The sequence below is a fragment of the Ordospora colligata genome (assembly GCF_000803265.1).
Source record: "Ordospora colligata OC4 chromosome Unknown contig_12, whole genome shotgun sequence".
NCBI classification, from domain to species: domain Eukaryota; kingdom Fungi; phylum Microsporidia; family Ordosporidae; genus Ordospora; species Ordospora colligata.
This window is the reverse complement of record NW_014575396.1, coordinates 46,591-70,312: the sequence shown is the minus strand read 5'-3', so window position 1 is coordinate 70,312 and position 23,722 is coordinate 46,591. Positions and strand designations below refer to the sequence as shown.

Below are 23,722 nucleotides of genomic sequence, written 5' to 3'. Positions count from 1 at the left end.
AAAGTGGAGATGAATGATTTGAGTAAAATTACATGTTTTATTAGAAAGCTTATGATGTTGCCATGATGATGAATTTGTTGTAGATTATACCATAAGCAGCAATTATATACTGTTGATGCTGGTGTCCGATGGCATTTTGACCGATTCAAGTGTTGTGGACTTTTGAACCATAGTGGCGTATCCAAGGACACTAAAACCTACAACCGAAGCATCTTCACCGATTTTGGTGCACCACCCAATAATGCTGTCTTTAATGATGACGTTATCTCCTATTTCCACGTTGTCAAAGACGGTGCTATTGATGATTGTCACATTTCTTCCCATTTTGACATTCTTTCCAATCACCACATTATTTTCAATCGAGATGCAGCATCTGAGGTCTTCAACTGCATCACTGCCCTGTATGTGCTTGAGATACAGTCCCTGTGCCTTTATGTAATCTGCAGGCTGTCCTATGTCCATCCAGAATCCCTTGAGATCAAACACTTGAAGTTCTTTCTCTACAGCCATTGCAGGAAAGATCTCTCGCTCGATAGAGCATTCCTTTAATTCTATTATATCTAGCACTGAGGATTCCAATATATATATGCCTGCATTTATTCTGTTTGTGGGAGAGTTTTTTGGTTTTTCAAGGAATGACTTGACACTGGCTGTATTCTGCTCAAGAACGATTGCTCCGTATCTGTTTGGATCATCAACAGTTGTTGAGAGGATTGTTCCCTGCTTACCATGTTTGTGATGGAATGCAAGCATCTCAAGAAGTGGAAACCTGCATATCACATCTGAATTCAGAACAAAAAAAGTGCATCCATCAAGATGTCTTTTTGCAAGTGCCAATGGCCCTGCAGTGCCAAGAGGATCCTGCTCCTTAGAGTATGTGATGGTGATGCCGAATTCCTCTGAATAATCTCTTACCTCTTGTATTATGAGCTCTGAGTAGTAGTTTAGTGCTAGGATGATTTCTTTAACGCCTGCCTGCACAAGAGCTTCTATTTGGTGTCTTAAGATTGGCTTGTTTGCAAATGGAACCAGAGGTTTAGGTACAGTGTATGTTAATGGTCTGAGCCTACTCCCGTATCCTCCTACAAGAATCACAGCCTTTGTTTTCTCTTCAACATGGACCATTCCCTTGCTGTAAACAATTGAGGCATGATTAATATACAAAAGTAATTGTATAGGTTTATGAGATATTTTATAAGGTGTTTATAAGATGCTGCATCAGATGTTATATATGAGTGCTTATAAGTTATATGTGAATGCTATATTAATAATCATTCTATAAATTCTTGCATAAATGCTTCATTAGATATTGTATATGATATAATGTGAAATTTCTATAATATTAGTTTTATAAGCTATGTAAATATGATTGGATGATACATAATGTACAGATAAACCAAAGATGTTCAGGGTAAATTTTGGTGAGTTAGACACCCTGATGGACATATATGAGCTTGTCCGAAACGATCAGCATGAGCAAATATATGCAGTTGAACATCCTGAGTTTGGACGTTTCAGGGCCGTGGCATGCATATTCCTTGGGAGATATGAAGAAGCACTTAAGTATGCGGAGAGGAAATCTTTTGAGGCAGCATATTCACTTTACAAGCTAAAGAAGTACAAGAAAGCGCTTAGAATCCTGAAATGGATAGACAGCGAAGGGAGCAGAGTTCTTAGCTCACAATGTTTGTTTTACTTGGGATATTATGGTAGTGCATATAAGATGCTTTCTAAGATAAAGATGGACGATGATGTAGCGGTGAATCTACAGGCAATGAAGTCTATGGCTATTTTAGCAGATAAGAATTTGTATGAGTATGGAAATAGGTTCCAGATAAGGAAGATGGATGATGTTGATGGATTTGATGATATTAAGGAGTATAATATGAAAAGTGCAGAAGGACGGGTGGATCTGGTGTTTAATGAGTCTTTTGAGCATCTTTTTGACGAGAAGCGATTTCTTGAGTTTTTGAAGATGCAAGCTGTGAAAGCAGAGATGAAGGGGACAATAGTAGAGGAGCAGCTAAAGAATGTTTGTGGACAAGAAGTGTGCATACCTTTGCTATCCAAGAGTCAAAAGAAGACTGTGGAGTATAATGAAGGAATTATTGATGCGATTTCTATGCCGATACATTTCCAAAGAAACTTTGCTAGATATAATGTTTTGGAGACCAAGTATAAGAGCAATGAATGTGCATGGATTGATATGGCTTACATTAAGGATGAGAATGGTAAATACAGACTGAATGAAGGCGTAGACATTGCAAAGATACCTGCGATTTCTGCAAAGATGGTGTTGTTGAGAATCCTTGTGATGTGGAAGAATGGGAAAAGCAACCGAAGGATAGCAAGTGAAATCAAGAGATTACCTGAGGAAGTGGCAAATAAGTATCTCAGTGTATTTGAACCTGGAAAGGTGGTTGATAGGAATACATATGTTAAGATATCTAAGGAGTTGATGAATTAAATATTATTGAGGATTTTGTGATTTATGCTGTAGTGTATGTAGCAAGAAGTTTTTAGTGGATTGATCAGTTTTAGCAAGACCCTTAATGCCTATTGCAGCTCATTGCGAGAAAGGATTGAGCTTTGATGTGTTCAAAAAAGATGCGCCATGGATTGAATGCGAGTGCTATTGTATAGAATCAAGTAAGGTGGCATGGAGCAGTGTAAAGTGTGTAAAATACTATGACTTGAAGAAGCGTGAAATGATTTTTGAGATGGAAGTGGATATGCCAAGAGAGATTAAGATGTCAGAGAACGGAGAGAATGTGGGTGTACTGGCCAGCAAGGGAGAACTTGTACTTTTTGGAAGCTGCGGAGTCAAGATGAAGATCATGGAGGTAAGTAAGTTCAGGCTTTCAGATGATATTCTGGCTTATGCATCGAATGGATCATTTTTCATACATAAGGTTAGAGACGGAGTAATTAATGAGGCATTCCACAATTCCAAGGTATCTCTGCTTGACTTTTACATCAGTGGAGAGTATGTTTTTCTTGCTACAAAGAAGCTGGAGAAGGATGGATGTCATAAGATCCTGCGGATTGGAGAGAATGCGCTTGATGTTCTTTACAGTCTTCCGGTTCTTCAAGGATTTTCGTTGAAGTCGAGTAGGACCAAGGAGCATCTACTGTTTCTATTGATGACATCGTATGTTAATAACAGCTACTTTCCTGAGTCTGATTTATTTTTGTATGACAGAGGACGAAGTAAATTTGAAAGTCTTGGATATTCAGATGTTCACTCATATGCTTTCCTATCTGATGGATTTGCAGTATGCCATGGATCTCAGCCGAGCGATGTGTGTGTGCATGAATTTGATGGGAGATTGAAGTACAAATTTCCAGAAGGAGTGAGGAACAGGATGTTTTTTAACCATCACGAGAACCTAGCGGTGTTTGCAGGATTTGATAATCTGTCTGGAGACATTGAGGTGTTCTGTGTTTCATCACGAAGGCTGATATCGAAGTTCAACGTTCTTGGAGCATCGATAGTGAACTGGAGTGAGAATGGATCGTATTTTTATGTGTCGACGACGAGCTACTTCCAAGAAGACAACAAGATTACCTTGTATGACTATTTTGGGAGGATTATTGATGAGAAATGTTTTGATGCGTTGAGCTCAGTGAATACGTATGGAGATGCAGAAGGATTTGTGAAGTTAAGCCAGCCAAGTAAATTGGTTATTGAGGTTGAAAAGAAGTATGTCCCACCGTCTATACATGAGTTTAGAAGCAAAGGAGTAGCAAAGGGTGGAAATGTCAAGAAGGATCAGAAACGAAAAGACACGTACGATGCCAATAGTGTGCTGAAATCGATGTCCAAGCCAAACGAATGCACTAAAGAAAGCATTTTGAAGGATTTGGACGAGATTAAGTATCTTAAAGAGAAGATGAAGAACGGAGAGGAGTTATCTACAAAAGAGTTGAATCTGATATTGAAGGAGGCCAAATTGAGGAGCGAATTGAAGAAGATTGATGAATAATGATGGAGGTAAAGTATAAATGTTAGGAATGCAATGGATGGCTGTGTGATTGATATATAAAACTGGATTAAATTTGTGTTTCTATTGGATCTTTGAAGTCTATTAGAGGATAAAGCCATACACGTTTTGTGCATGTATGATGTGTAAGAGTATGTGTTTGTGAGTAACGTTTGATGTGGCTGAGTTATAAATGGTTGTGCTATAAAAGATTGCTATTGTAAATGGTTGTGCTGTAAATTATTGCTATTATAACTTATTTCTATTAGAAATGATTGATAAGAATGCATGGTTGATGTAGGAATGAAAGCGCATCTGTTTTTTTTTAATTTTTGATGAGGGTGGCTAGATGAGCGAAGAAAGGGCAGATTTGGATAAGATAATAGAAAAACTTCTTGCTGTGCGCAACAGCAAGTTAGGAAGGCTTGTGCATCTGTCTGAGGCAGAAATAAAGTATCTATGCGAGCGATCGATTGGAGTGTTTAAGCAGCAGCCAACACTGGTTGAAGTGAAAGCACCGGTCAAAATTTGCGGAGATGTGCACGGGCAGTACTATGATCTATTGAAGCTGTTTGAACACGGAGGATATCCACCCGAGAGCAGCTACTTGTTTCTTGGAGACTATGTTGACCGTGGAAAGCAATCTTTAGAAACAATCTGCCTCCTGCTCGCATACAAGATAAAGTATCCACACAACTTTTTCCTACTGCGTGGAAATCATGAATGTGCCAGCATCAACAGAATATATGGATTTTATGATGAATGCAAGCGACGGTACGACACGACAATATGGAAGATGTTTACGGAGTGTTTCAACTGGATTCCTATATGTGCGCTTATTGATGGAAGGATTTTGTGCATGCATGGAGGAATATCGCCTGACTTGAAGAGTATGGACCAGATACGTGCGATAACGAGGCCCACTGATATTCCTGATGAAGGATTGTTGTGTGATTTGCTGTGGAGCGATCCCGATGCAAGTGTAAAGGGATGGGGAGAGAATGATAGAGGAGTTTCTGTGACATTTGGACCAGATGTTGTTGAGAAGTTTCTTGATACACACAATTTGGATTTGATATGCAGGGCACATCAGGTGGTAGAGGATGGATATGAGTTTTTTGCAAACAGATCGCTGGTTACGGTATTTTCTGCACCGAACTATTGCGGGGAGTTTGAGAATTCTGGAGCAATAATGGACGTGGACAAGGACCTTGTATGTTCGTTCCAGGTGCTCAAGCCTACAGAGATTACTGGCGGAGATGACAATAGGAAGAAAAATACAGGAGGAAATCGCAAAAGATAAAGTGTATATTGGTATGCAATTAACAAACTCTGTTAGTATTGACTGTGAGGCAATAAGGCTTTACAGTGGCATCTTAAGATTGAATAAACATTTATTTTATAGTGTGATGTTTGGATAGGCAATATTTAAGTGCCAATTGAGATTATTGAACACTGGCATATAAGCACATTTTTTGAGTGCATAATTGTGATTTGCTTGTTTACACATATGAGAGATTAATGAAGTGCATTATGTGCTGCCCTTGAAATGCTCGACATCAAGATAGTGCCACAGACTGCAATACGTGTCAAGAAGAGCAAGAAGACATCTACATTGACGATCCAGAATAATTCGATGGAGAGCATGGGCTACAAAATCAAGACTACCAAGCCAAGAGACTACATTGTAAGGCCAAACATGGGGTTGATCATGCCGATGCAATCCGCAGAAGTAGAAGTGACGCTTTCTGAGGGCACAATCCCAACCAGCGATCATAAGTTCCTAGTGGAAGTTCATAGGTTTGATTGGAGAAGATCACTCAGCGACTTTAAGCAGTATCTCAAGGCTTCATCGCCAAAGCCATGCTGGACATCAAGGATAGGCATAATGTATCAAGAGGATGAAGCAAATACTTGTGCCATTAAACACAGAGGAGAAATGGGAGTAGCAAGCCTGGTAATACAAACATGCTTTGTGATAGGCATTCTCTGTTTATTTTATAGATTCTTTGAGTAAGGTTATTAAACTTTTTAAATATCAGCAATTCAACAGAACTAACTAACACATACAGTATTCAAAAAACATGATTTGTTATTGTTAGATATTTTATTTATTCAAGACATCCTTTCTATAACGGATGTTGTGCTGCAAAGCTGCGTCACAATTTGGCAGGCAGCGCGATTATTTTGCACTATAGAACATGTGGAACACCCATGCAAACCAGCACAATGCTTCGTCCTAAGCACACCACCGATTCTCCATACACCCACTCTCCACATTTCTTGAGCACACAGTTTCCAACCTCATCAAACGAGAGAAGTCTTCCAGTCAGAGACTTTCCGTCAATAAATGTCACTGTTATTTTCTTTCCTTTGAACCGTCCCAAATCATTCAGCAGCTGAATCCTTTTGTTCTTGTCTTTATGGTTCATTAGGGTCCGCACATCCTTCAAATTAACCTGCAAATATTTCAGTGCTTTACGCCCATGCATCATTTATTAGAAGCAGTTGTAGTACAAACTGTTTTCCTGGTCAAATCCTTTCTTGTGATCAACAACAACCTCCTTTGGCCTGTCATTCATAACAAGGCTTCTGATCTGTATATTCACCTTTTTAAGTCTATTGAGCAATGTTGTATGGAATTCCCCAGGCATCCTTTTCATGATGTTCTCTTGCTCTTCAAAAAGCTTTCTAAGATCACTCTTTGTGTTAGCATCCACAAGATGATAAAACTTCTTGATTGAAATGTCGTTCAGGACAGGCTCAGGCGATCGGACAAACTCGTCTGCAGAGTTCAGTAACTCAAAAACAACAACGAATCTGTCTGAAGCTATCTTTCTACATCCAAGTACTTTTCCATACCTCGCTGCATATGCTTTCAGGTCCTCTACACTGTGTCTTCCCTCATTCATCTTACTTACTATAACTTCTACACCTTCAGGGGCTTTCCTTCTTTTACTTCCTTCCTTGCTATCACTTTCTGCATTTCTTCTTTGGTTTCTATGCATATCACTACTTGTTTGTGCAGATACACTTTCATCATGTAACAAAGAACTATTCTTTGCCATGTACGTCTTTCCACCTTTACATTCTTCTCTTGAATACTCCATAATTCGTTCCACGAGCATCTTTGCCTTTCCATCAACAACTGGCGCTAGAATATCTAGTAGCTCACTTGATGCATTCTCATATGACAACGTTGAAGACACTCCTTCCAAAACATCTATCACTACACTAGCCTTGTCTCCGGCCTCATCATGGATTATCTCTCTCAGCTCAGCTGGTAATGGCATCGGAATAACACGTGGCTGTCTGCGTAGGCCTCTTCTATCGTTTTGCATGGACATCTTAGCTTTTCAGGGGTGTCAATTCATTATAAATCCCATTTGTACAAAATGATTTGCTCATTGCCTCTGCTCAATCAATGCATATGCATTCGTGTCATGTTATATACCAACCTCAATGTAAATGCACAGCAAGGATAGATTCATAAAAGCATCAACCAATTATTAGTCATGTACTAGAATGAATATATTTAATCACAGGTTGAAATATGAATAGATTGGTATAATAACTGCATATATTTGTATTCTGCATGTATTCATACATATTTATATGTTTTGCATTTTTCATATATGAGTGGCTCACACAAACTGTTGCACTGCCATTCACAAAGCAATTCATTCATGAAGATCCCCTGAATGAGCAGTAAATCATCGCTCAGAATGAAGATCAGGCCTGAAGAGATATCAAACATGAAAAGCCATCGATTTGTAGGCATAGACAATTCTATTCTATCGAAGTATGTCATAAGACACTATACGAAATGGCTAATCAACAAGATACCTGAATCAATTGCACCAAACATGCTTACGCTGATGGGATTTGCAATGATGCTGCTAAGCTTGGCACTTACGCTAGTGTTTGATCCATATCTGAACAATTCACCGAGATTTTTAGCATTGGCAAATTTTTTATTGATGTTTGGATACTTCACATGTGATAACCTGGATGGAGCACAGGCTAGGAGAACAGGATCTGGATCACCGTTGGGACAACTATTTGATCACGGGGTGGATTCATTCAGTGCACTCATCTCAAGCATAGCGCTGTCTTCCTCACTTGGACTTGGGATATCGCAGAACTTCCTGGTGCTGCTGCTGGCAATAATGATACAGTTTTATATCATAGGGCTTGAGGAGAAGTTCACAGGACAGTTTGTGCTTGGAAAGGTTAATGGCGCATCTGAAGGGATTGCCCTTGTGCTGCTTCTGCATTTACTTTCGTTTGTATTTGGACAGAGGATCTTCCAGATCATGTTTTCTGATGTTTTCTTACAGTCTATTAAGAAGGTTTACATGGCTGTGTTTAGAGCAGAGAGCTTCCAGGCTATCTCTGTGGTGATGATGACTATTCTTATATTCAACTTTTTTTCGACATTGTACTCGATTGAGTCGAAGATGAAGTTGCGGAGAAGGATCCTTCTGTATGTAACGCTTGGTAGAGTAATGCTTTTTGTTGCATCGTTTATTATGCTATTCAACATGCTCTGCTCGAATGATTTGTGGATGCGGTACCTGAATATCCTGATGTTTGGAGAGGTATTTTCTATCAAGTATACTTGCGAGGTGTACTCGTATGTTGTAAAAAGAGAGTGCATGATGTACATGCCGGTGTATCTGATGTATGTAGGGATGAGTATAATTTTTTCTTCTGGAGCGATTGATGTGCACAAGGATTTAGTGTTGGTTTTGATGTTTAGTGTATGTTCAGCTTATTGTGGAGTAAGTGTTTACAGGATTATTGAGACAATGACTGATGTACTTGGGATTGAGTTTCTTAGGATTGCCCCAAAGAGCAAGAAAGAGTGATGTTTGACTTAGTGATGAATAAATGTGGGTTATTCTAAGTTTTGTAAAGATTGGTGTATGAATAGTAAAAGTTTATATCGTTAATGCCTTGATGATCAAACGCAAAAGCCCCAAATGGGATACTTGTATTCTCAAGAGTGTGTCTGGAACGGTGTGGAAGGATGCTGTGCAGGGCTATTCATGCCTGGAGTAGAATGTTTGGTGACTTACAACAGGAACACAATCAAACTCTGGAGATGCAAAGGCGGACTTATGATTGTGAAGGAGCATGTGCTGTTTGAGAGGATATGCCGGATTGAGAAATACGAGATATCCGATGGACACGATGGAGTAGTGATTTTGTTTGACAAAGCGAAGATATGTGTTGCTATATTTGAGCCTTGTACGAATGTGTTTGAAACAGTGTCATTGAAGTTTTTTGAGAGAGACGAGTACGATAGCAAAGAAGAAGATATAAGAAATATGCATATAGCGAAGGATGTAGGGATAGTGCATATCAGCAAGAGATATTTTGGAGTGTTTGGACTAAGACAGGGTGTTTTGAATGCAAAGGCATTTAGGTTTGCAGACGTTGATTCAAAGATCAGAAATCCTGTTGATTTTGTATTTATAGGCAATTATTCAACGCCTACTGTGTGCCTTGTGTATGAGTCATCGCCCAAGAAGTACACCAGCATAAAGAATCGAAATGCGATAATTTTTTCGATTGACCTGAGTACAGGTGGATTCCATGTTGTGGACGAGTTTGATGTTCCACCAAAGACATTCAAGGTTGCATATACGGGGACTGCGATGCTGTTTATATCGCATAGCTCGATTATGATAAGAACGCCAAGCAGCTCGTACACACTACCTGTGAATAGGATGTCTGAGTGTTATGGAAGCGATAAAGTTTTTGAGGAGGCTGTTCTGTTTGACGTGAGCTGCTTTGCAAAAGGAAGCGTGTGTCTGCTTTTGAACGGAAATGGAGACCGATACAAGCTGAGTATTGACATGGACATGAAGCGGATTATAGGAGCATGCTTGAAGTTTGATGGAAAGGATGCAACAGTTAGTGGAGTATGCTCTGTAAATAACTTTGTATTTTTTGGCTCAATGGTGGATGAGTCTAGACTTTTTGTAGTCGATGAGCATAATAAACAGGATAATGAACTTATAGAGACTAGTGGCAGAGACGATGAGTATGCAAGACTTTTTAGTACGGAGGCAAATAAAAGACTGAAGGACGACTTTGCATTGGAGCTGATAGATGTTATGCCGAATGTTGGAGGACTGAATGGAATGACAATGAAGAGCAACGGACAGGCTATTTTTGCAGTGGAGGGACTTCAACCGTGCCTTTGTATTGTCAGTGGCACGATTCCGTTTGAGATAGTAAAGTCTGTTAAGGTGAAAAAATACCGATGCTGCATGAAAGCGATGGAGTATTATATGCTTTCCAAAGAGTTTGAAAGTAAAGTTTTTCGGTGGGATGATGATTTTATTCAGGTTGATGGAGAATATGAAAGACGAGTGATTACGATTGGGTTTGGGTGTCTTGGAAGGAATGTTGCTCAAGTAATGACCGATTCTTGCTTGTTAATGGATGGAGATCTTAAATTAATTCGTAAGTTTGATTTTGATGAAGCCATTTTGGAGAGCAAAATTGTGTGTGGAGGAATGTTTCTAGTTACGAGAGATAAATCCAGAAAGATGGTTTGCTATGATGAAGGAATGAATGTTACAATGAGTGTATGTGAAGTGACGTGCTTCTGTGATGTGGGAGGAGTATTGTTTGTTGTATTAGATGAAGGGATAAGTGTATTTGATTTACAAACATGCAGGCAATATATGGTTTGTAAGGTAAGGATGGATGGAGCTATACAGATGACTCCATATGAAGAACCAAAGAAGGATAAACAGCCAAAGAAGAGCAAATATCGAAATAGCCATGCAGATACTGTAGAATTATCCTGCTCATCTGATATTGTTGAAATTCATGTTAGTCGTACAAAAAGAAAGGTTCTGATGTTACTAAGAACAAATAGAGGAGAGATGATTGCATATGAAGCACTTGATGATGAATGTTTGCGTTATGGAACAACACAAGAGGCTATTTTTAACAGGATTATGCTTCCAAAGTGTGTTTTTTTCAAACTTGATAATGATGAAAAGGGATTCTATGGAATTGGAGAGATGGTTTTTATGAAGTCCACGATTAACATGTTTCTCTTAGCAACAGACAAAGGATACTACATGTACAGAAGCAAACACTCGCTGAATTCGATATATATTGATGCAGGACAGGCGATACATCTTTCAAGGGGACATTTAGTCGTGATGAATGTGCCGAAGCCAGAGTGTGAGCAATATGTGTTTGGAAATGGATATGTGGGCCAAAAAGTACCGGTGATGAGAACGCCCAAGTATGTTGAGAATGCAAGAGGATACACGGTTGTAGCTGCGTGTGAAGAGGCAGAATTTCTTGTGGATGAAGAAAAGGATTATGGGGTTCCAGTGACAACATTCAGATTCAGTATTGATTTGTATTCTGAAAAGTATGAGTACATAAGCACGTATGGATTCGATGAGAATGAGCATGTGTTTTATGTGAAGTACCTAACGCTGGATGACAGGCAAGGCAATCATGGAAAGTCACAATTTTTAGTGGTGTGCACAACAATGATAGAGGGAGAAGATAAGCCTGCAAAGGGGAGATTACATGTGCTGGAGATCATTTCTGTTGTCCCAGAGCCTGAAAATCCATTCAAGGACTGCAAGATGAAGGTGCTTGGTATTGAAAAGACCAAAGGATCGATTGTTCAATGTGAGGAGATACGCGGAAAGATAGCTCTATGTCTTGGAACAAAGATAATGATATACAAAGTTGACAGGAGCAAGGGGATTATTCCTGTTGGGTTCTATGATCTGCACATATTTACATCATCGATCTCAGTCGTCAAGAACTACATTCTTGCCTCTGACATATACCGAGGACTATCGTTCTTTTACCTTCAGTCAAAGCCTATTCGGCTCCACTTGATCGGTTCGAGTGGGCTTCTAAGGAATGCAGTGAACACGGAGTTTCTTGCAGTAAATGATGAGTTATCGATGCAGTGTAGCGATGACCGGGGAACCATACACATATATACGTACTCACCGAACAGCATTATAAGCATGGACGGCACAAAGCTTGTGAAGCGAGCAGAGATAACAACTAAGCTTGGCCGATTATCATCGAATTCTGTTGGATTTAAGAAAAGCGGGACTTTGTTCTATTCAAGAACGAATATTTTGATTCACATATGTTCGATAGATGAAGGCGAGTACTCCCGGTTGTTAGAGCTACAGTCATTGATATTAAGTCGTCTGCCAGTTCTGTTTGGGGTGAATCCAAGAGACTATCTCAGTTCAGACATTCATCTACACGAATTATCGCTCAAAGGCCCTATAGTACATCATGCTCTGAGTATGTTTGAATTCCTTGATACAGGTAATCAACATGAAGTATCCAACTTGATGAATATGAGCAGGACGAAGGTGATTGAGCTGATTGCATCATTAAATAAGTTCTAAGTGTTATTGATGCATTATTAATGTTGTTGAGTGTTGCTAATAATCGAGCACAAAATACAATTTTTTACATCCTGAATTGAGATGAAAGTCAAAGCAGAGCCTTGTGTGTTTTTTGTTAAAGGTATGGCAGCAGAGGAGGAGTATGAACTGGTAAATATACAGGCGACGAAGCCGATAAAGAAGGTAAGTGGAAAGATTGGAGGAAACCGACTCATTGTATCTGGAAATAAGCTATTTGAAGAGACGATGCTTGGAACAGCAGATCTTGATTATGTGGATTCAGATGAAGGAATCTTTCATATACTGACGTGTATTACACGACTGCCGCCATTCTATAACTTTTTGATGAATTTTGGTGATAGATGCCAGGAAAAGACACAGTGTCAAGTATTAAGCAAGATACTGAGGTTTTTTGAGCTGATTAAGAGCAACAAACATGCGGATGTGGATGATATACTGGTATCTGCAGATAGTGTGGAGTATGAGGATATTTACACAGAGTTGATGAAGACAACGCATGATGAGATGTGTGGATTGTACAACTTTGAAGAGGATGCCTGGAACACATCGAAAAAAGGACAGATTTTGAAATCAAAGATTATATATCCAGAGTACTCGCCAATAGTCGAGATGTTCCAAGGAAAGGCGATTGTCAATGGCTTACAGCAGGAGGTATATTTTGAGAAGGTTGGGATATGTATTAATGAGTCTGGCGGTGTACAGAATGCATTTGATCTATTTATAGAAAGTATGAACTGGAGTATAATCAAGATGCCGTCTGTACTTGCAGTGGTAGTGAAAGAGATGAAGAATAATAGTGGCAAGCTGGATATGAACCTGAACGTTGGCAAGCATCTGTATGGTCTTCGTTCATTCATAACAAAAAGAAATGGGGCGAGTCAATGCTATGTACTTAGTGAGAGTATATGGTATAGATATGACAGTAGTGGAGTATGTGCTGTTCCTAGCATTGGCAGTGAAGTGTGCAAGCATCTTTGCATGATGTTTTATTCGGAATATGAGTAATTTATATTCACAATACCAAGATGCATGGATATTATTTGAATTATTTTGGATTCCAATATCTTTCTTGGATACTTTTATTGCATAAGCCTTCCTGGAATGGGATTTGCAACACTTTAAATCAGGAGCTGAATAAGCATCAAGTAGTATAGCTAAGGTTATCAATAAAAATTTAATGTGTGCAGGTGATCTACTACTTTCTAGAAGAGCTTTCGAAGCCTTCAATTTGAATAAGCAATTTACTGCATATGGCCTCCATCGATTCTAGTCCTTGTGCTATTTTGTCAAGAATGTTCTGAGGCTTCTGCATATTTTCATTACTGAATTGGACCGAGAGCCTTGCAACGTTGTCTGATGGATGCGGAATGGTGTATCCAACAAGCTCAACATGATCTCCCGAGAAGTTTCTACCTATGCACCATCTCAAAGGATTCATCATTGTGTGATCTTCATTTTCTATTTCTACTGCATAATCGTTCACAATTCTGATTCGGGAGTCTTTTTCCATTGAAAGGGCAATTTTATACTAACATATGATCATTTGCAATAAGTAAAGAATGACTGGGATAGCAAAGTGGATGTTTAATGATAGTTATTTATTTGGCATAGGAAAGTTTCTATTAAACAATCTCGTCATCATCTACTTGTTTGGCATAGGAAAGTTTCTATTAAACATTCTCATTTTGTCATTCACAGCTGACTTCTTTTTATCTATTCTATTTGATGTATAGTAATCCACGTTTTTTGTGATTGGAGCACCTTGTGTCATCTCCAAATGTGCAGTTTCGGTCTTGAACAATTCTTTTTCAATAGCAAATATTTCTTTCTTTAATCTTTTTTTCTTTGCAAGTAGACTACGAAACTTCCGCTTCTCTGTTGATGTGTTGATGCCATTGGCCATGGAGTGATGGGCATTCTATACTACAATCATTTATTGCATTGATTGTTCATGCATTATTGCAGGGTGACTTATGCATGTTTTCAGGTAGTTGTAAAATTGACTGAGTTCATGCCCAGATGATCCTTTTGCTTTTTGCATTGATAGCTGCGGATAACATTGAAATAAAAAGAAGTGAGTTTGATGTCCTCGAGCTTGGGAATCAGACAGTGGTGTCTTCAGGAAATGAATCAGGCGCAGAGTGGAATTGGGTCAAAATATCGTTTTCTGGAGAGCACAGGTATGTTCTTAACGAATACAAGCCAAGGAAATTTAGACTGATCGATGTCACTGAGTATATTGATGAAGTGGAGCAGATGGTGTTCAGAATTGACCTTGAGAAGAAGTACTATGCAATGATACCTTCTGCGTGGGTGATGGTGCTTACAATTATTGTGGTCACAGGATGCATATTCTTGATGCCAATGAAACGAACATGGTATGACAAGAAATTTTAGGGAAGGCATGTCTGTTTTTTGTTTTTGCAGACCTTGTATTGGATGCAGGGGATTGAGAAGGTCAGGAAGGTATATGAAAAGTTTATCAAGAATCTTGGAAGGGGAATACGAGCAGGAGATGAGCAAATAGTCGATGATGTAGAAGAAGTAGAAGCTGCGCTTGAGGACTTTATGACCGAGATTGATGCAGAGAATGAAGTAACAACATAAATGATGATGCTTGAAACCCTGAAATGTTTAATGGATTTATTGGAGGAGATGACGGAGAGCCAACTCCAGATACGTCAGAGACTGTGCAAATATCATCGCTTGCATTGTTGAAGATGCTTAAACATGGAAGAGCGGGAATTCCTTTGGAGGTTATGGGGCTGATGCTTGGAGAGTTTGTTGACGAGTACACGGTAAAAGTTGTTGATGTGTTTGCGATGCCCCAGAGCGGTACGAATGTGACAGTGGAGTCTGTGGATCCCATATTCCAGATGGAAATGATGGAGATTCTGAGTTCAACGGGAAGACAGGAGATTGTTGTTGGATGGTACCACAGTCATCCGGGCTTTGGATGCTGGTTAAGCACTGTTGATATCAGCACGCAGCAGAGCTTTGAAAAGCTGTGCAAGCGAGCCGTGGCTGTTGTGGTTGATCCGATTCAGAGTGTGAAGGGAAAAGTTGTGATTGATGCATTCAGGCTGATTGACAATCAGATGGGGGTACTTGGAGTGGAGCCTCGACAAGTTACATCGAACATTGGGCATTTGAAAACACCCACTCTTATTTCTATGATACATGGGCTGAACAAGCATTATTACTCGTTCAACATAACGTGCAGGAAAAACGAGCTTGAGCAGAAGATGCTGCTGAACTTGCATAAGAAGACATGGGCTGACTGCCTCAAGTTCAGAGATGTTGATAATGGAGGAGAAGAGATGCTGAAGCGAATTGAGAGCTATGGAAAGGCATGTGAGGAAGAGAAGATGCTTGCAGGAAAGGACATGGGTGTGGCCAAAGTTGGAAAGATCGACCACAGAAGACGGCTTCTAGAGAAATGTGAGGAAGATATCATGGAAAACACAATCTTTAGTCTTCTGTATTCCATCCATAGGTATGTGTTTAGTCAATAAAGATTCTGATTTGAATGTAATTGTAGATCATGAATATCAAATGAATAGAGCCCCTGATGGGATTTGTAGGGAATTTAGTGTGCCTTGGGGCATCTGCTTTACTAGCAGTACTTGAATTTCACAAGATCGATGCGATCCTGAATGCAGAGAATAAACGGGGGTCTTCTTACGATGCAAGCTATCGACTTGAGAAGCTATCGAAAACCGAAACGAATATACTCGGTTTACTGCTTGTTATGCAGCTTTTGAGTCCGAGCATTGTGTCATTGATCATTGTATTGCTGTTTGTTTACAAGATTCAGCGAAGAGGATTTGATTGTGCAGTCAGTGCATTGAACTTTTTTGAATTAAAGCGCAACTTAAAAGTGGAAGTTGCATGTAAATTGTGTTTTCATGCATTATTGATGTACAGATACTCAAGGGTATTGCTAAGTGCAATTCATAAGTAAATATGAGATGGCAATCACAAAATGTATTAAACTTTTTATTCAATGACTTTATATTACTTCAATCCCATTTGCTTATTTGCTCATATGTGTTTTGTTTCTTGGGCTCCTTAGGCATGATCTTCTGTGTAGACTCTGTTGTCTTGAACATTGATGCGAGTGACGATGAGTTGTCCTTGATTATATTCTTCATGGACATCATTACGAGGCTTCCATGCTCTACTGTCTTGTTTTTTATTGCCTTTGCACCTGAAAAAATCACACTTCCCATCGTACTCAATGACGATGTAATCGACTCCTGAAGCGAGCTTGTACTACTATTAGCTGCACATTCATCCTCTCCGGCCCTAACCTTGTAAATCGGCTCTGATGCCTTTCTTGATGTCATACTCTCTTTATTTTCATCATTACTCTTGATCTTTCCACTATTAGGCTCATGAATCACTGAGGGTCCCATCTCTTGTGCAACAGCTTCCTTGATCTCATTAGCATACTTCTTGACTGCATTACTGCCATACACATCCCTCGCTTCCTTTCCTACAAGATTATGCTTCTCAATATACGCCTTAAACCTCTCATTTGTTCCTTTCTTCATGCACAAGTATTCCCTCTTATCCCAACCATCAAGATTCACACTCTTCACAAAGCTCATTTCCACTCCAAGCGATCGGTGAATGCTTGCACAATCAAAACATATAAACACACCGTGCGTTACAGACGCCCAAGGCGGACTAGGCGCCGAGCAATCAACACATCTATTGTTTCTCTCCTGTAAGCACAACTCCTTCACTTCCTTGTTAAAATTCTTACTCATAAACACTTTGTTTTCTCGGGGTTCCTTCATTTTATCATATGTTTTTCATATCATCCTTCGTTTCACCTTCATCAGCTGCTCAACAAACAAACCTGACACATCATCTCTTCTTCAGCCATTCAAGCTTCCCTTCAGCATCTTCCAGCTCAAAGTCTCCCTCAATCATCTCTCTAAGCTTCTCTGATTCCTCTCTAGTGCTCTCTTTCTTGCTATAATGCTCAATACGCTCTCTTGCCATCACTGCAAACTCTGCTTTCTTCCTCTTCTTCTCATCTGCTTCACAAAAATCAATTCCTTCTTTCACCATTCGCTCTATTTCATCCACTGTTAATCCACTCGATGGAATTATTTCTAATGACTGCGGCTCCTTTGTAATCCCGTCCTGTGCAGTCACCTTGTATATTCCATTCGCATCTGATTCAAATGTTACCTCGATCTTTGGTGCACCTTTGGGCATAGCACGGATGTTCTTAAGTTTAATCTGTCCAAGATACTTGTTGTCTGCCACCATCATCCTTTCTCCTTGATACACTCTAATATCCACTTCTGTTTGATTGTCCTCAGATGTTGAAAATACCTGCGTCTCCTTAAACGGAGTTGTTGTATTCCTGTTCACTACCTTACTAAATACACCCCCAAGAAGCTCAATCCCAAGACTCAGTGGCACTACATCAAGAAGCAGCACATCACCAACTTCCCCACGCAAAACACCCCCTTGTAGTGCTGCGCCTTTAGCAACAGCCTCATCCGGATTGATGTCTGTCGATGGATCTATCCCAAATATCTCCTTCACAATCTTCCTAACATATGGCATCCTCGTCATCCCTCCCACAAGAATAACATGCTTAATGTCAGACTTTTCCATCTTTGCATCAGACAGTGCCTTCTTACACGGAAGAATTGTCCTCTCAACAATCTTCTTGACAATTGTCTCCAGCTCGTCTCTAAAAAAAACCTTAGATAGATGCACAGGCCCATTATCCCCATTACATATGTATGGAATGTCCACCCGTGATACATTAACTGTTGACAGATCCTTCTTAACCTTCTCAGAACCTTCTTTTATTCTTGCCATTGCATTGATATCTTCACTCAAGTCAATCCCCTCCTTTCTCTTGAAGTCCTCAAGAATAACCTTTACTATCTCATTGTCAAAATCCTCACCTCCAAGAAACGTGTCTCCATTTGTGGCCTTCACATGAAACACTCCATCGCTAAGCTCAAGTATAGAAATATCAAATGTGCCTCCTCCTAGGTCATACACTGCAACATTCCCTCTAGCTGACTTGTCAAGGCCATAAGCCAATGCTGCTGCTGTTGGCTCATTAATAACTCTGACAACATCCAGACCGGCTATCCTGCCTGCATCCTTCGTTGCCTGTCGCTGACTATCGTTGAAATATGCAGGAACAGTTATTACAGATTTTGTTATCGGATGGTTTAGAAACGCTTCAGCACTCATTTTCAGCTTGGAAAGTACAAAAGCACCCATCTGTGCAGGTGAGTACTTCTTCCCGTCGATCTTTATCCATACATCTCCATTACAGTGTGATGTAGTGTCATATGGCAAATCCTTCACGTACTTCTTCACCTCATCATCATCAAACTTCCTCCCAATCAATCTTTTTGCTGCATAAACCGTTTGCTTTGGATGCGTCAACATCTTGCTCTTTGCCTGATCTCCAACAATTATATCATCGCCAGACACATGCACAACCGACGGTGTTGTACGTCCTCCTTCCGTACTGTCAATAATCATCGGCTCACCACCTCTCATGATAGAAGCGCATGAATTTGTAGTGCCGAGATCTATTCCAAGAATCACAGGCGCAACACTTCTGTTCTGCATGCTTTTATTTTCCATACGATGGATTAGCGGTTATTTTCATTGCATGATATTCTTCATTGAATATTTTATAGCATTGCATTATTGCATGAACAGGCACATGAAATTAATAAGTGATAAACCCTGCATGGAAAACCAAAACATAACACCTTGGAATGTAGAGGTGATGTCAACCGGAGAGTCTCCCGTAGGCATCGACTATGGAAAAGTCATTAATCAGTTCGGATGTGAGGAGCTTAGTAACGCTCTTGTGGATCGCTTGGAAGCACTCACAGGCAAACCTGCACACTATTTCTTTCGGAGAGGCATTGTTTTTGCTCATAGAGACTTTGGATTGCTTCTCAAACAGGTAGCTGATGGTAAGCCATTCTATCTATACACTGGACGAGGTCCCAGCTCGAAAGCAATGCACATTGGACATGCAATTCCACTGCTTCTGTGCAAGTATCTACAGGACACATTCAGAATAAAGCTTGTGATACAAATGACAGATGATGAAAAGTTCCTGTGGAAAGGGATGAAGATGGAAGATGCCATTTATTATGCAAGAGAGAATATCAAGGACATCATAGCGTTTGGGTTTGATCCTGACCTTACATACATTTTCACAAACATTGAGTCCTCGCACCACTTTGAACAGAATGTGCTCAAAATCTCAAGATCAATCAACCTAAATGAGGCATTCAAGGTTTTTGGGTTTGATATGAGTAGCAGTATAGGGCAGATTGGATTCCCTCCAAAAGAGATTGCGCCATGCTTTGCTAGCTCTTTTAAGTTTATAGAAAATAATAGTATGTGTTTGATTCCTGCTGCTGTTGACCAGGACCCTTATTTCAGGCTTGCAAGAGACAAGGCAAGGGTTCTTGGGGAAATGAAACCTTCATCAATTTATGTATCGCTTCTGCCAGACCTGAAAGGTGTGAACAAGAAAATGTCTGCAAGCGATCAGAATAGCTCGATATCACTTGATGACACGCCTGAAAACATACGAAAGAAAATCACGACATATGCATACTCAGGAGGAAGAAAAACAATGAAGGAGCACAAGGAAATGGGAGGAGACATCAGTGTAGATGTTCCTTTTGAGTATCTGAGATACTTCTTACAAGAAGATGATGAACTTGAGGCGTACCGCTCTGGATATCTTTCTGGTAATATTTCCAGCAGGGACATGAAAGAAAAGTGTATCAGTGTGATCCAGAAGTTTGTTGCTGAATATCAATCCTCCAGACAGGCTGTAGACGACAAAGAAATGCAAAGATTCATGGATATTAATAAATTTGAGTGATTCGTTGTATTTATTTATTTGAACTAAGTTCATTTACTCTACTACTTATTAAACTGTGAATGATTACTAAGTTATAATGAATGGAGATTTGACATTTTTTGTATTTCGTTCCTAATGTCTCTTAGTCTTCTTCTCAAGCATCTTATCTTCCACTTGTAGTATTCTTCTTCTAATGATTCATCAGGTGTTTCATTCTGTGCTGTTGATGTCTTTCTGCTGTTGATGAATGATTGCCTGATATCCATGGAATGGGTTATGATGCCATGCAACTTCCAAAGCAGATATGCATAGCCCTTTATGCAGGAAGCAGATAAGGAAGATTCCAAGAGTCTATGGAAGTCATTGTGCATTGAGGAGGGTGGAATTGGAAACAAAGTATGCAGCAAGAATAACGAAAGTCATGCTCATCATGAAGATGGTGATTGTATAAATATGAGTTCCAAGAGCCATGAAGAACATATATGTGCCTCAAGCCATATTGGAGATGATTCAGAATCCGTAAGCACAAAAAGCATAGGCCAAGATGAGGATCGTCATGATAAGAGCTGTTTGAATGATATAAAGAATACTGATCATTTTGAAGTCGTAAACAGTCGCTGGGCTCGAGAATTCGGCCGTGGACTTGCTAAGCATCATTACAGACTCTCAATCGATGCTATGCATGAAAGGAGCTGCAGTACAGGACAGTGCATTTGCTCTGATAAAGGCAATCTTCTTAAAGAGTTTTTTCTTGCATTGGACAAATTTGTTTACATCGCTAATCAGTGCCTTAAGAGCACATACATTCAGGATAAGGACGAGGATTTCAACTTTGCGCTTTCATGGATAAGAGATGCGTTCCAATTACTAGGCATTGATGGCGCTAAGCACTATGCAAGCAACTACTCAGGTCCATATAATGGATGGGCCGTAGACATAGAGTTTTTGATGAACAGGTACTTCTTCAGTCCTGAGTTCAATCACCATGTGAATGGGGTTGGGATTAAGGAGCCGATGCATGAAGGATGTAAATTTGTAGAGAGTCAAAGCAGCAATTTTTGTCTTTCTTATGTGCCGTATCCTGGATACTATAATGCTGATGACGACAACAAGCAATTCTGTTCCAATTGCAAGCTGATGCTGCCGTTGCATCTAAGCTCATCAAGAAATACAAAGAATGACGGTACAAATGAATGCAGCAGAAACAATCAGAATAATAGATGTTTTTTGAATGAATATAGCAAAGGTTTTGATACAAGAAGTGATTGATGAGAATGTTTTACTAATGCATTTGATATCGATTGTGCTGTTTATAATTGTATAGAGAAGTGCCTGGCCGTACATAAGAGTAAATTACATCTGGATCAACATCGAGATTGAACTTGAGCAGTCTTAAAATTGAGATTTCAATGCGATTGATATCTTTGATTGCGAATCTCCACTTTTGCACAATGAAATCATTGAATATTCTGGTGTCGTCGATGTATTTTGCAGCAAGGACACAGCATACAAGGTATATCTTGGTGAATGACTCTGGCGAGATTGGCTTTTGGATGTGGCTGATATATCTTCTTATGTAAACAGAACCGATGTGTAGGATGTGCATTGGGAACATCAAGAATTCCTTAAATAGTACCTGACTGTGAATCATAACTGAGAATGATTTGCCTGTGCATGTGTAACAAAGCATACATATGAATTGAAGACAATATGTGCTACTTGTAGTATTGATGCATTGTGAATCCATTGATTTATAAGTACATAAGCATTTGCATTCGGTATCACAATGGATAGGAGAAGCAGACAGATGAGGCGTCATAAGAATTGCTTCAGGCATTGTATTGTTGCATTGAACAGGTTCTGAAGAATAGGGTGCATAATGATCCTGACATTTGCAGCACTCTGAATGATTGATCATGCATGTGCCTGCTCTGCCTTCTTGTTGCACTACAATATTAGTATGACTGTTCAAATGAACCATTGTCGAAATGCACTACCTGAGACTTATTTTAGAATAGCTTGAAACTGATTACAAAGGTTCTAACGCACTGTGTCATCTAATCACACTGATATGGCGTAGATATCATTTATAATTTCATTGTTCTATTAAAGCATATTTATTTACTAGCTTACAAGAGTCTTGCCAAAAGCAAGATGAATGGCATGAAGCTTGCGATGCTTTCAACACCCTTTCCTCGGAGTTTGAGCTCTGGCTCGCCAGGTGCGCCTTTGTATCCTTTGAGACATTCATCCATATTTACAAACGTATATCCACGGTCTCTACCTATCTGCACCATCTGCTCCAAGCGTGACGTATCGGCTTCCATCCCATCATGCATCATAACGATGAATGAGTGGTTATTTGGGTTTGAATTATCGATCAGGTCTTCGAAATTCTCGATTTCCTTCCCATCGTAATCATATGGGCAGAATGTGTATCCAACAGGAAGAACTCCGTTCTCAGTCAACACATCGTACATTTCAGAGTTTACTTCGCCTCCATTGACTGGAAGAGTTGCATATCTGATCTCTGAGTGTGAAAGACCGTCAATCGTATCGAGTTCTTCCTTTACAAGCTGCTCCATGGAATCACGATTCATTGCGCCATAATCACTGTCCAAGCTTGGATTGAGTCTGAGCCCGACCGTGTGTCCTTCTTCCCATGCTCTCTGATATAGGTTCTTGACATTTCCAGTTACACGCTGGTTCACAGTAAATGTAAACATACCCTTTACATCCAGGTCCTTCATTGTGTTCAGGATCTTGTCAGTAACACCGGCAACAGGCCCTTCTGTAAAGTTCAGAACAATGAGACCGGCCTTTCCACATATATCTGGGACTTCTGTACCTCTAGCAGCAGCGAGGATGAACAACAATTTCAACAGCATGAAGTTGTATAAATGCATCTATTTAAATATAATGTAATAAAGAATTATGTTCTTTTTACTAAAATGAACCTAATTGCTATAAATGAAGCAATTAATCAGCAATCAGGAATAATTAGATTGACTTTGGAATTCCTATCATGTCATTTATAAACATCTGATTGATTACTAGTTCGACTGGCTATAATCAGACTCGCAGTCTATTTCAATCGCATGTAATCCGTTCTCAAATGCATCATCCAATGCAGTATGAACAAGTCTATGCCTATCTGATATTTTCTTAAGTTACAATAATTTTGACTTACCATTTGATTGAATGTTTCTGACTTTATTTTGATAGAAAAGTGTGTTTCTGCTGTATTTGTTTTTGAAGAATCCAGGTGGCCTTTATGATCTGGCGATGTGTTTGTGATTTCCATGCATGAATGCCTGAATCTTTTCTCTAATGCATCTCTGATGCTCTTCTCAATAATCCTATTATCCATGGCATATTTTTTTCATTATAATAAGTACTTTATA

General features: G+C 39.6%; 22 protein-coding genes across 22 annotated transcripts; 12 read left to right on the top strand and 10 right to left on the bottom strand.

The window, feature by feature from the left end:
* Nucleotides 1-102: 102 nt before the first annotated feature.
* On the bottom strand, nt 103-1,125 carry M896_120560 (GDP-mannose pyrophosphorylase; the record flags this gene model as incomplete). The annotated part of the gene is made up of 1 exon (XM_014707393.1): nt 103-1,125. The coding sequence occupies one exon, from the start codon at nt 1,123-1,125 to the stop codon at nt 103-105; it is 1,023 nt and encodes a 340-aa protein (XP_014562879.1).
* Nucleotides 1,126-1,438: 313 nt separating this feature from the next.
* On the top strand, nt 1,439-2,467 carry M896_120550 (uncharacterized protein; the record flags this gene model as incomplete). Its single annotated transcript, XM_014707392.1, has 1 exon — nt 1,439-2,467. One exon carries the CDS (start codon nt 1,439-1,441, stop codon nt 2,465-2,467), a length of 1,029 nt encoding a protein of 342 aa, XP_014562878.1.
* Nucleotides 2,468-2,552: 85 nt separating this feature from the next.
* On the top strand, nt 2,553-3,986 carry M896_120540 (eukaryotic translation initiation factor eIF2A; the record flags this gene model as incomplete). Its single annotated transcript, XM_014707391.1, has 1 exon — nt 2,553-3,986. The coding sequence occupies one exon, from the start codon at nt 2,553-2,555 to the stop codon at nt 3,984-3,986; it is 1,434 nt and encodes a 477-aa protein (XP_014562877.1).
* Nucleotides 3,987-4,332: 346 nt separating this feature from the next.
* M896_120530 (PP1 serine/threonine phosphatase) lies at nt 4,333-5,286 on the top strand (the record flags this gene model as incomplete). Its single annotated transcript, XM_014707390.1, has 1 exon — nt 4,333-5,286. One exon carries the CDS (start codon nt 4,333-4,335, stop codon nt 5,284-5,286), a length of 954 nt encoding a protein of 317 aa, XP_014562876.1.
* Nucleotides 5,287-5,532: 246 nt separating this feature from the next.
* On the top strand, nt 5,533-6,000 carry M896_120520 (inositol metabolism VAMP-associated protein; the record flags this gene model as incomplete). The annotated part of the gene is made up of 1 exon (XM_014707389.1): nt 5,533-6,000. One exon carries the CDS (start codon nt 5,533-5,535, stop codon nt 5,998-6,000), a length of 468 nt encoding a protein of 155 aa, XP_014562875.1.
* A 175-nt stretch (nt 6,001-6,175) lies between these two features.
* On the bottom strand, nt 6,176-6,415 carry M896_120510 (uncharacterized protein; the record flags this gene model as incomplete). The annotated part of the gene is made up of 1 exon (XM_014707388.1): nt 6,176-6,415. The coding sequence occupies one exon, from the start codon at nt 6,413-6,415 to the stop codon at nt 6,176-6,178; it is 240 nt and encodes a 79-aa protein (XP_014562874.1).
* Nucleotides 6,416-6,481: 66 nt separating this feature from the next.
* On the bottom strand, nt 6,482-7,330 carry M896_120500 (uncharacterized protein; the record flags this gene model as incomplete). Its single annotated transcript, XM_014707387.1, has 1 exon — nt 6,482-7,330. The coding sequence occupies one exon, from the start codon at nt 7,328-7,330 to the stop codon at nt 6,482-6,484; it is 849 nt and encodes a 282-aa protein (XP_014562873.1).
* Nucleotides 7,331-7,684: 354 nt separating this feature from the next.
* M896_120490 (CDP-alcohol phosphatidyltransferase) lies at nt 7,685-8,854 on the top strand (the record flags this gene model as incomplete). The annotated part of the gene is made up of 1 exon (XM_014707386.1): nt 7,685-8,854. The coding sequence occupies one exon, from the start codon at nt 7,685-7,687 to the stop codon at nt 8,852-8,854; it is 1,170 nt and encodes a 389-aa protein (XP_014562872.1).
* Nucleotides 8,855-8,968: 114 nt separating this feature from the next.
* M896_120480 (pre-mRNA cleavage and polyadenylation) lies at nt 8,969-12,409 on the top strand (the record flags this gene model as incomplete). Its single annotated transcript, XM_014707385.1, has 1 exon — nt 8,969-12,409. One exon carries the CDS (start codon nt 8,969-8,971, stop codon nt 12,407-12,409), a length of 3,441 nt encoding a protein of 1,146 aa, XP_014562871.1.
* Nucleotides 12,410-12,490: 81 nt separating this feature from the next.
* On the top strand, nt 12,491-13,435 carry M896_120470 (uncharacterized protein; the record flags this gene model as incomplete). The annotated part of the gene is made up of 1 exon (XM_014707384.1): nt 12,491-13,435. The coding sequence occupies one exon, from the start codon at nt 12,491-12,493 to the stop codon at nt 13,433-13,435; it is 945 nt and encodes a 314-aa protein (XP_014562870.1).
* A 190-nt stretch (nt 13,436-13,625) lies between these two features.
* Nucleotides 13,626-13,940, bottom strand: M896_120460 (subunit AC19 of RNA polymerase; the record flags this gene model as incomplete). The annotated part of the gene is made up of 1 exon (XM_014707383.1): nt 13,626-13,940. The coding sequence occupies one exon, from the start codon at nt 13,938-13,940 to the stop codon at nt 13,626-13,628; it is 315 nt and encodes a 104-aa protein (XP_014562869.1).
* Nucleotides 13,941-14,072: 132 nt separating this feature from the next.
* On the bottom strand, nt 14,073-14,333 carry M896_120450 (subunit NuA4 of histone acetyltransferase; the record flags this gene model as incomplete). Its single annotated transcript, XM_014707382.1, has 1 exon — nt 14,073-14,333. The coding sequence occupies one exon, from the start codon at nt 14,331-14,333 to the stop codon at nt 14,073-14,075; it is 261 nt and encodes an 86-aa protein (XP_014562868.1).
* A 116-nt stretch (nt 14,334-14,449) lies between these two features.
* Nucleotides 14,450-14,827, top strand: M896_120440 (uncharacterized protein; the record flags this gene model as incomplete). Its single annotated transcript, XM_014707381.1, has 1 exon — nt 14,450-14,827. The coding sequence occupies one exon, from the start codon at nt 14,450-14,452 to the stop codon at nt 14,825-14,827; it is 378 nt and encodes a 125-aa protein (XP_014562867.1).
* Nucleotides 14,828-15,060: 233 nt separating this feature from the next.
* Nucleotides 15,061-15,945, top strand: M896_120430 (regulatory subunit of proteasome; the record flags this gene model as incomplete). The annotated part of the gene is made up of 1 exon (XM_014707380.1): nt 15,061-15,945. The coding sequence occupies one exon, from the start codon at nt 15,061-15,063 to the stop codon at nt 15,943-15,945; it is 885 nt and encodes a 294-aa protein (XP_014562866.1).
* A 56-nt stretch (nt 15,946-16,001) lies between these two features.
* On the top strand, nt 16,002-16,394 carry M896_120420 (uncharacterized protein; the record flags this gene model as incomplete). The annotated part of the gene is made up of 1 exon (XM_014707379.1): nt 16,002-16,394. The coding sequence occupies one exon, from the start codon at nt 16,002-16,004 to the stop codon at nt 16,392-16,394; it is 393 nt and encodes a 130-aa protein (XP_014562865.1).
* Nucleotides 16,395-16,452: 58 nt separating this feature from the next.
* Nucleotides 16,453-17,205, bottom strand: M896_120410 (putative Arf GTPase activating protein; the record flags this gene model as incomplete). The annotated part of the gene is made up of 1 exon (XM_014707378.1): nt 16,453-17,205. The coding sequence occupies one exon, from the start codon at nt 17,203-17,205 to the stop codon at nt 16,453-16,455; it is 753 nt and encodes a 250-aa protein (XP_014562864.1).
* A 100-nt stretch (nt 17,206-17,305) lies between these two features.
* Nucleotides 17,306-19,069, bottom strand: M896_120400 (Hsp70-like protein; the record flags this gene model as incomplete). The annotated part of the gene is made up of 1 exon (XM_014707377.1): nt 17,306-19,069. The coding sequence occupies one exon, from the start codon at nt 19,067-19,069 to the stop codon at nt 17,306-17,308; it is 1,764 nt and encodes a 587-aa protein (XP_014562863.1).
* Nucleotides 19,070-19,178: 109 nt separating this feature from the next.
* Nucleotides 19,179-20,339, top strand: M896_120390 (aminoacyl-tRNA ligase; the record flags this gene model as incomplete). The annotated part of the gene is made up of 1 exon (XM_014707376.1): nt 19,179-20,339. The coding sequence occupies one exon, from the start codon at nt 19,179-19,181 to the stop codon at nt 20,337-20,339; it is 1,161 nt and encodes a 386-aa protein (XP_014562862.1).
* Nucleotides 20,340-20,636: 297 nt separating this feature from the next.
* On the top strand, nt 20,637-21,587 carry M896_120380 (uncharacterized protein; the record flags this gene model as incomplete). Its single annotated transcript, XM_014707375.1, has 1 exon — nt 20,637-21,587. One exon carries the CDS (start codon nt 20,637-20,639, stop codon nt 21,585-21,587), a length of 951 nt encoding a protein of 316 aa, XP_014562861.1.
* Nucleotides 21,588-21,600: 13 nt separating this feature from the next.
* On the bottom strand, nt 21,601-22,299 carry M896_120370 (uncharacterized protein; the record flags this gene model as incomplete). The annotated part of the gene is made up of 1 exon (XM_014707374.1): nt 21,601-22,299. The coding sequence occupies one exon, from the start codon at nt 22,297-22,299 to the stop codon at nt 21,601-21,603; it is 699 nt and encodes a 232-aa protein (XP_014562860.1).
* A 148-nt stretch (nt 22,300-22,447) lies between these two features.
* Nucleotides 22,448-23,206, bottom strand: M896_120360 (polysaccharide deacetylase domain-containing protein; the record flags this gene model as incomplete). The annotated part of the gene is made up of 1 exon (XM_014707373.1): nt 22,448-23,206. One exon carries the CDS (start codon nt 23,204-23,206, stop codon nt 22,448-22,450), a length of 759 nt encoding a protein of 252 aa, XP_014562859.1.
* A 165-nt stretch (nt 23,207-23,371) lies between these two features.
* Nucleotides 23,372-23,688, bottom strand: M896_120350 (BolA-like protein; the record flags this gene model as incomplete). The annotated part of the gene is made up of 2 exons (XM_014707372.1): nt 23,372-23,482; nt 23,509-23,688. The coding sequence occupies 2 exons, from the start codon at nt 23,686-23,688 to the stop codon at nt 23,372-23,374; spliced, it is 291 nt and encodes a 96-aa protein (XP_014562858.1).
* Between the last annotated feature and the right edge of the window lie 34 nt (nt 23,689-23,722).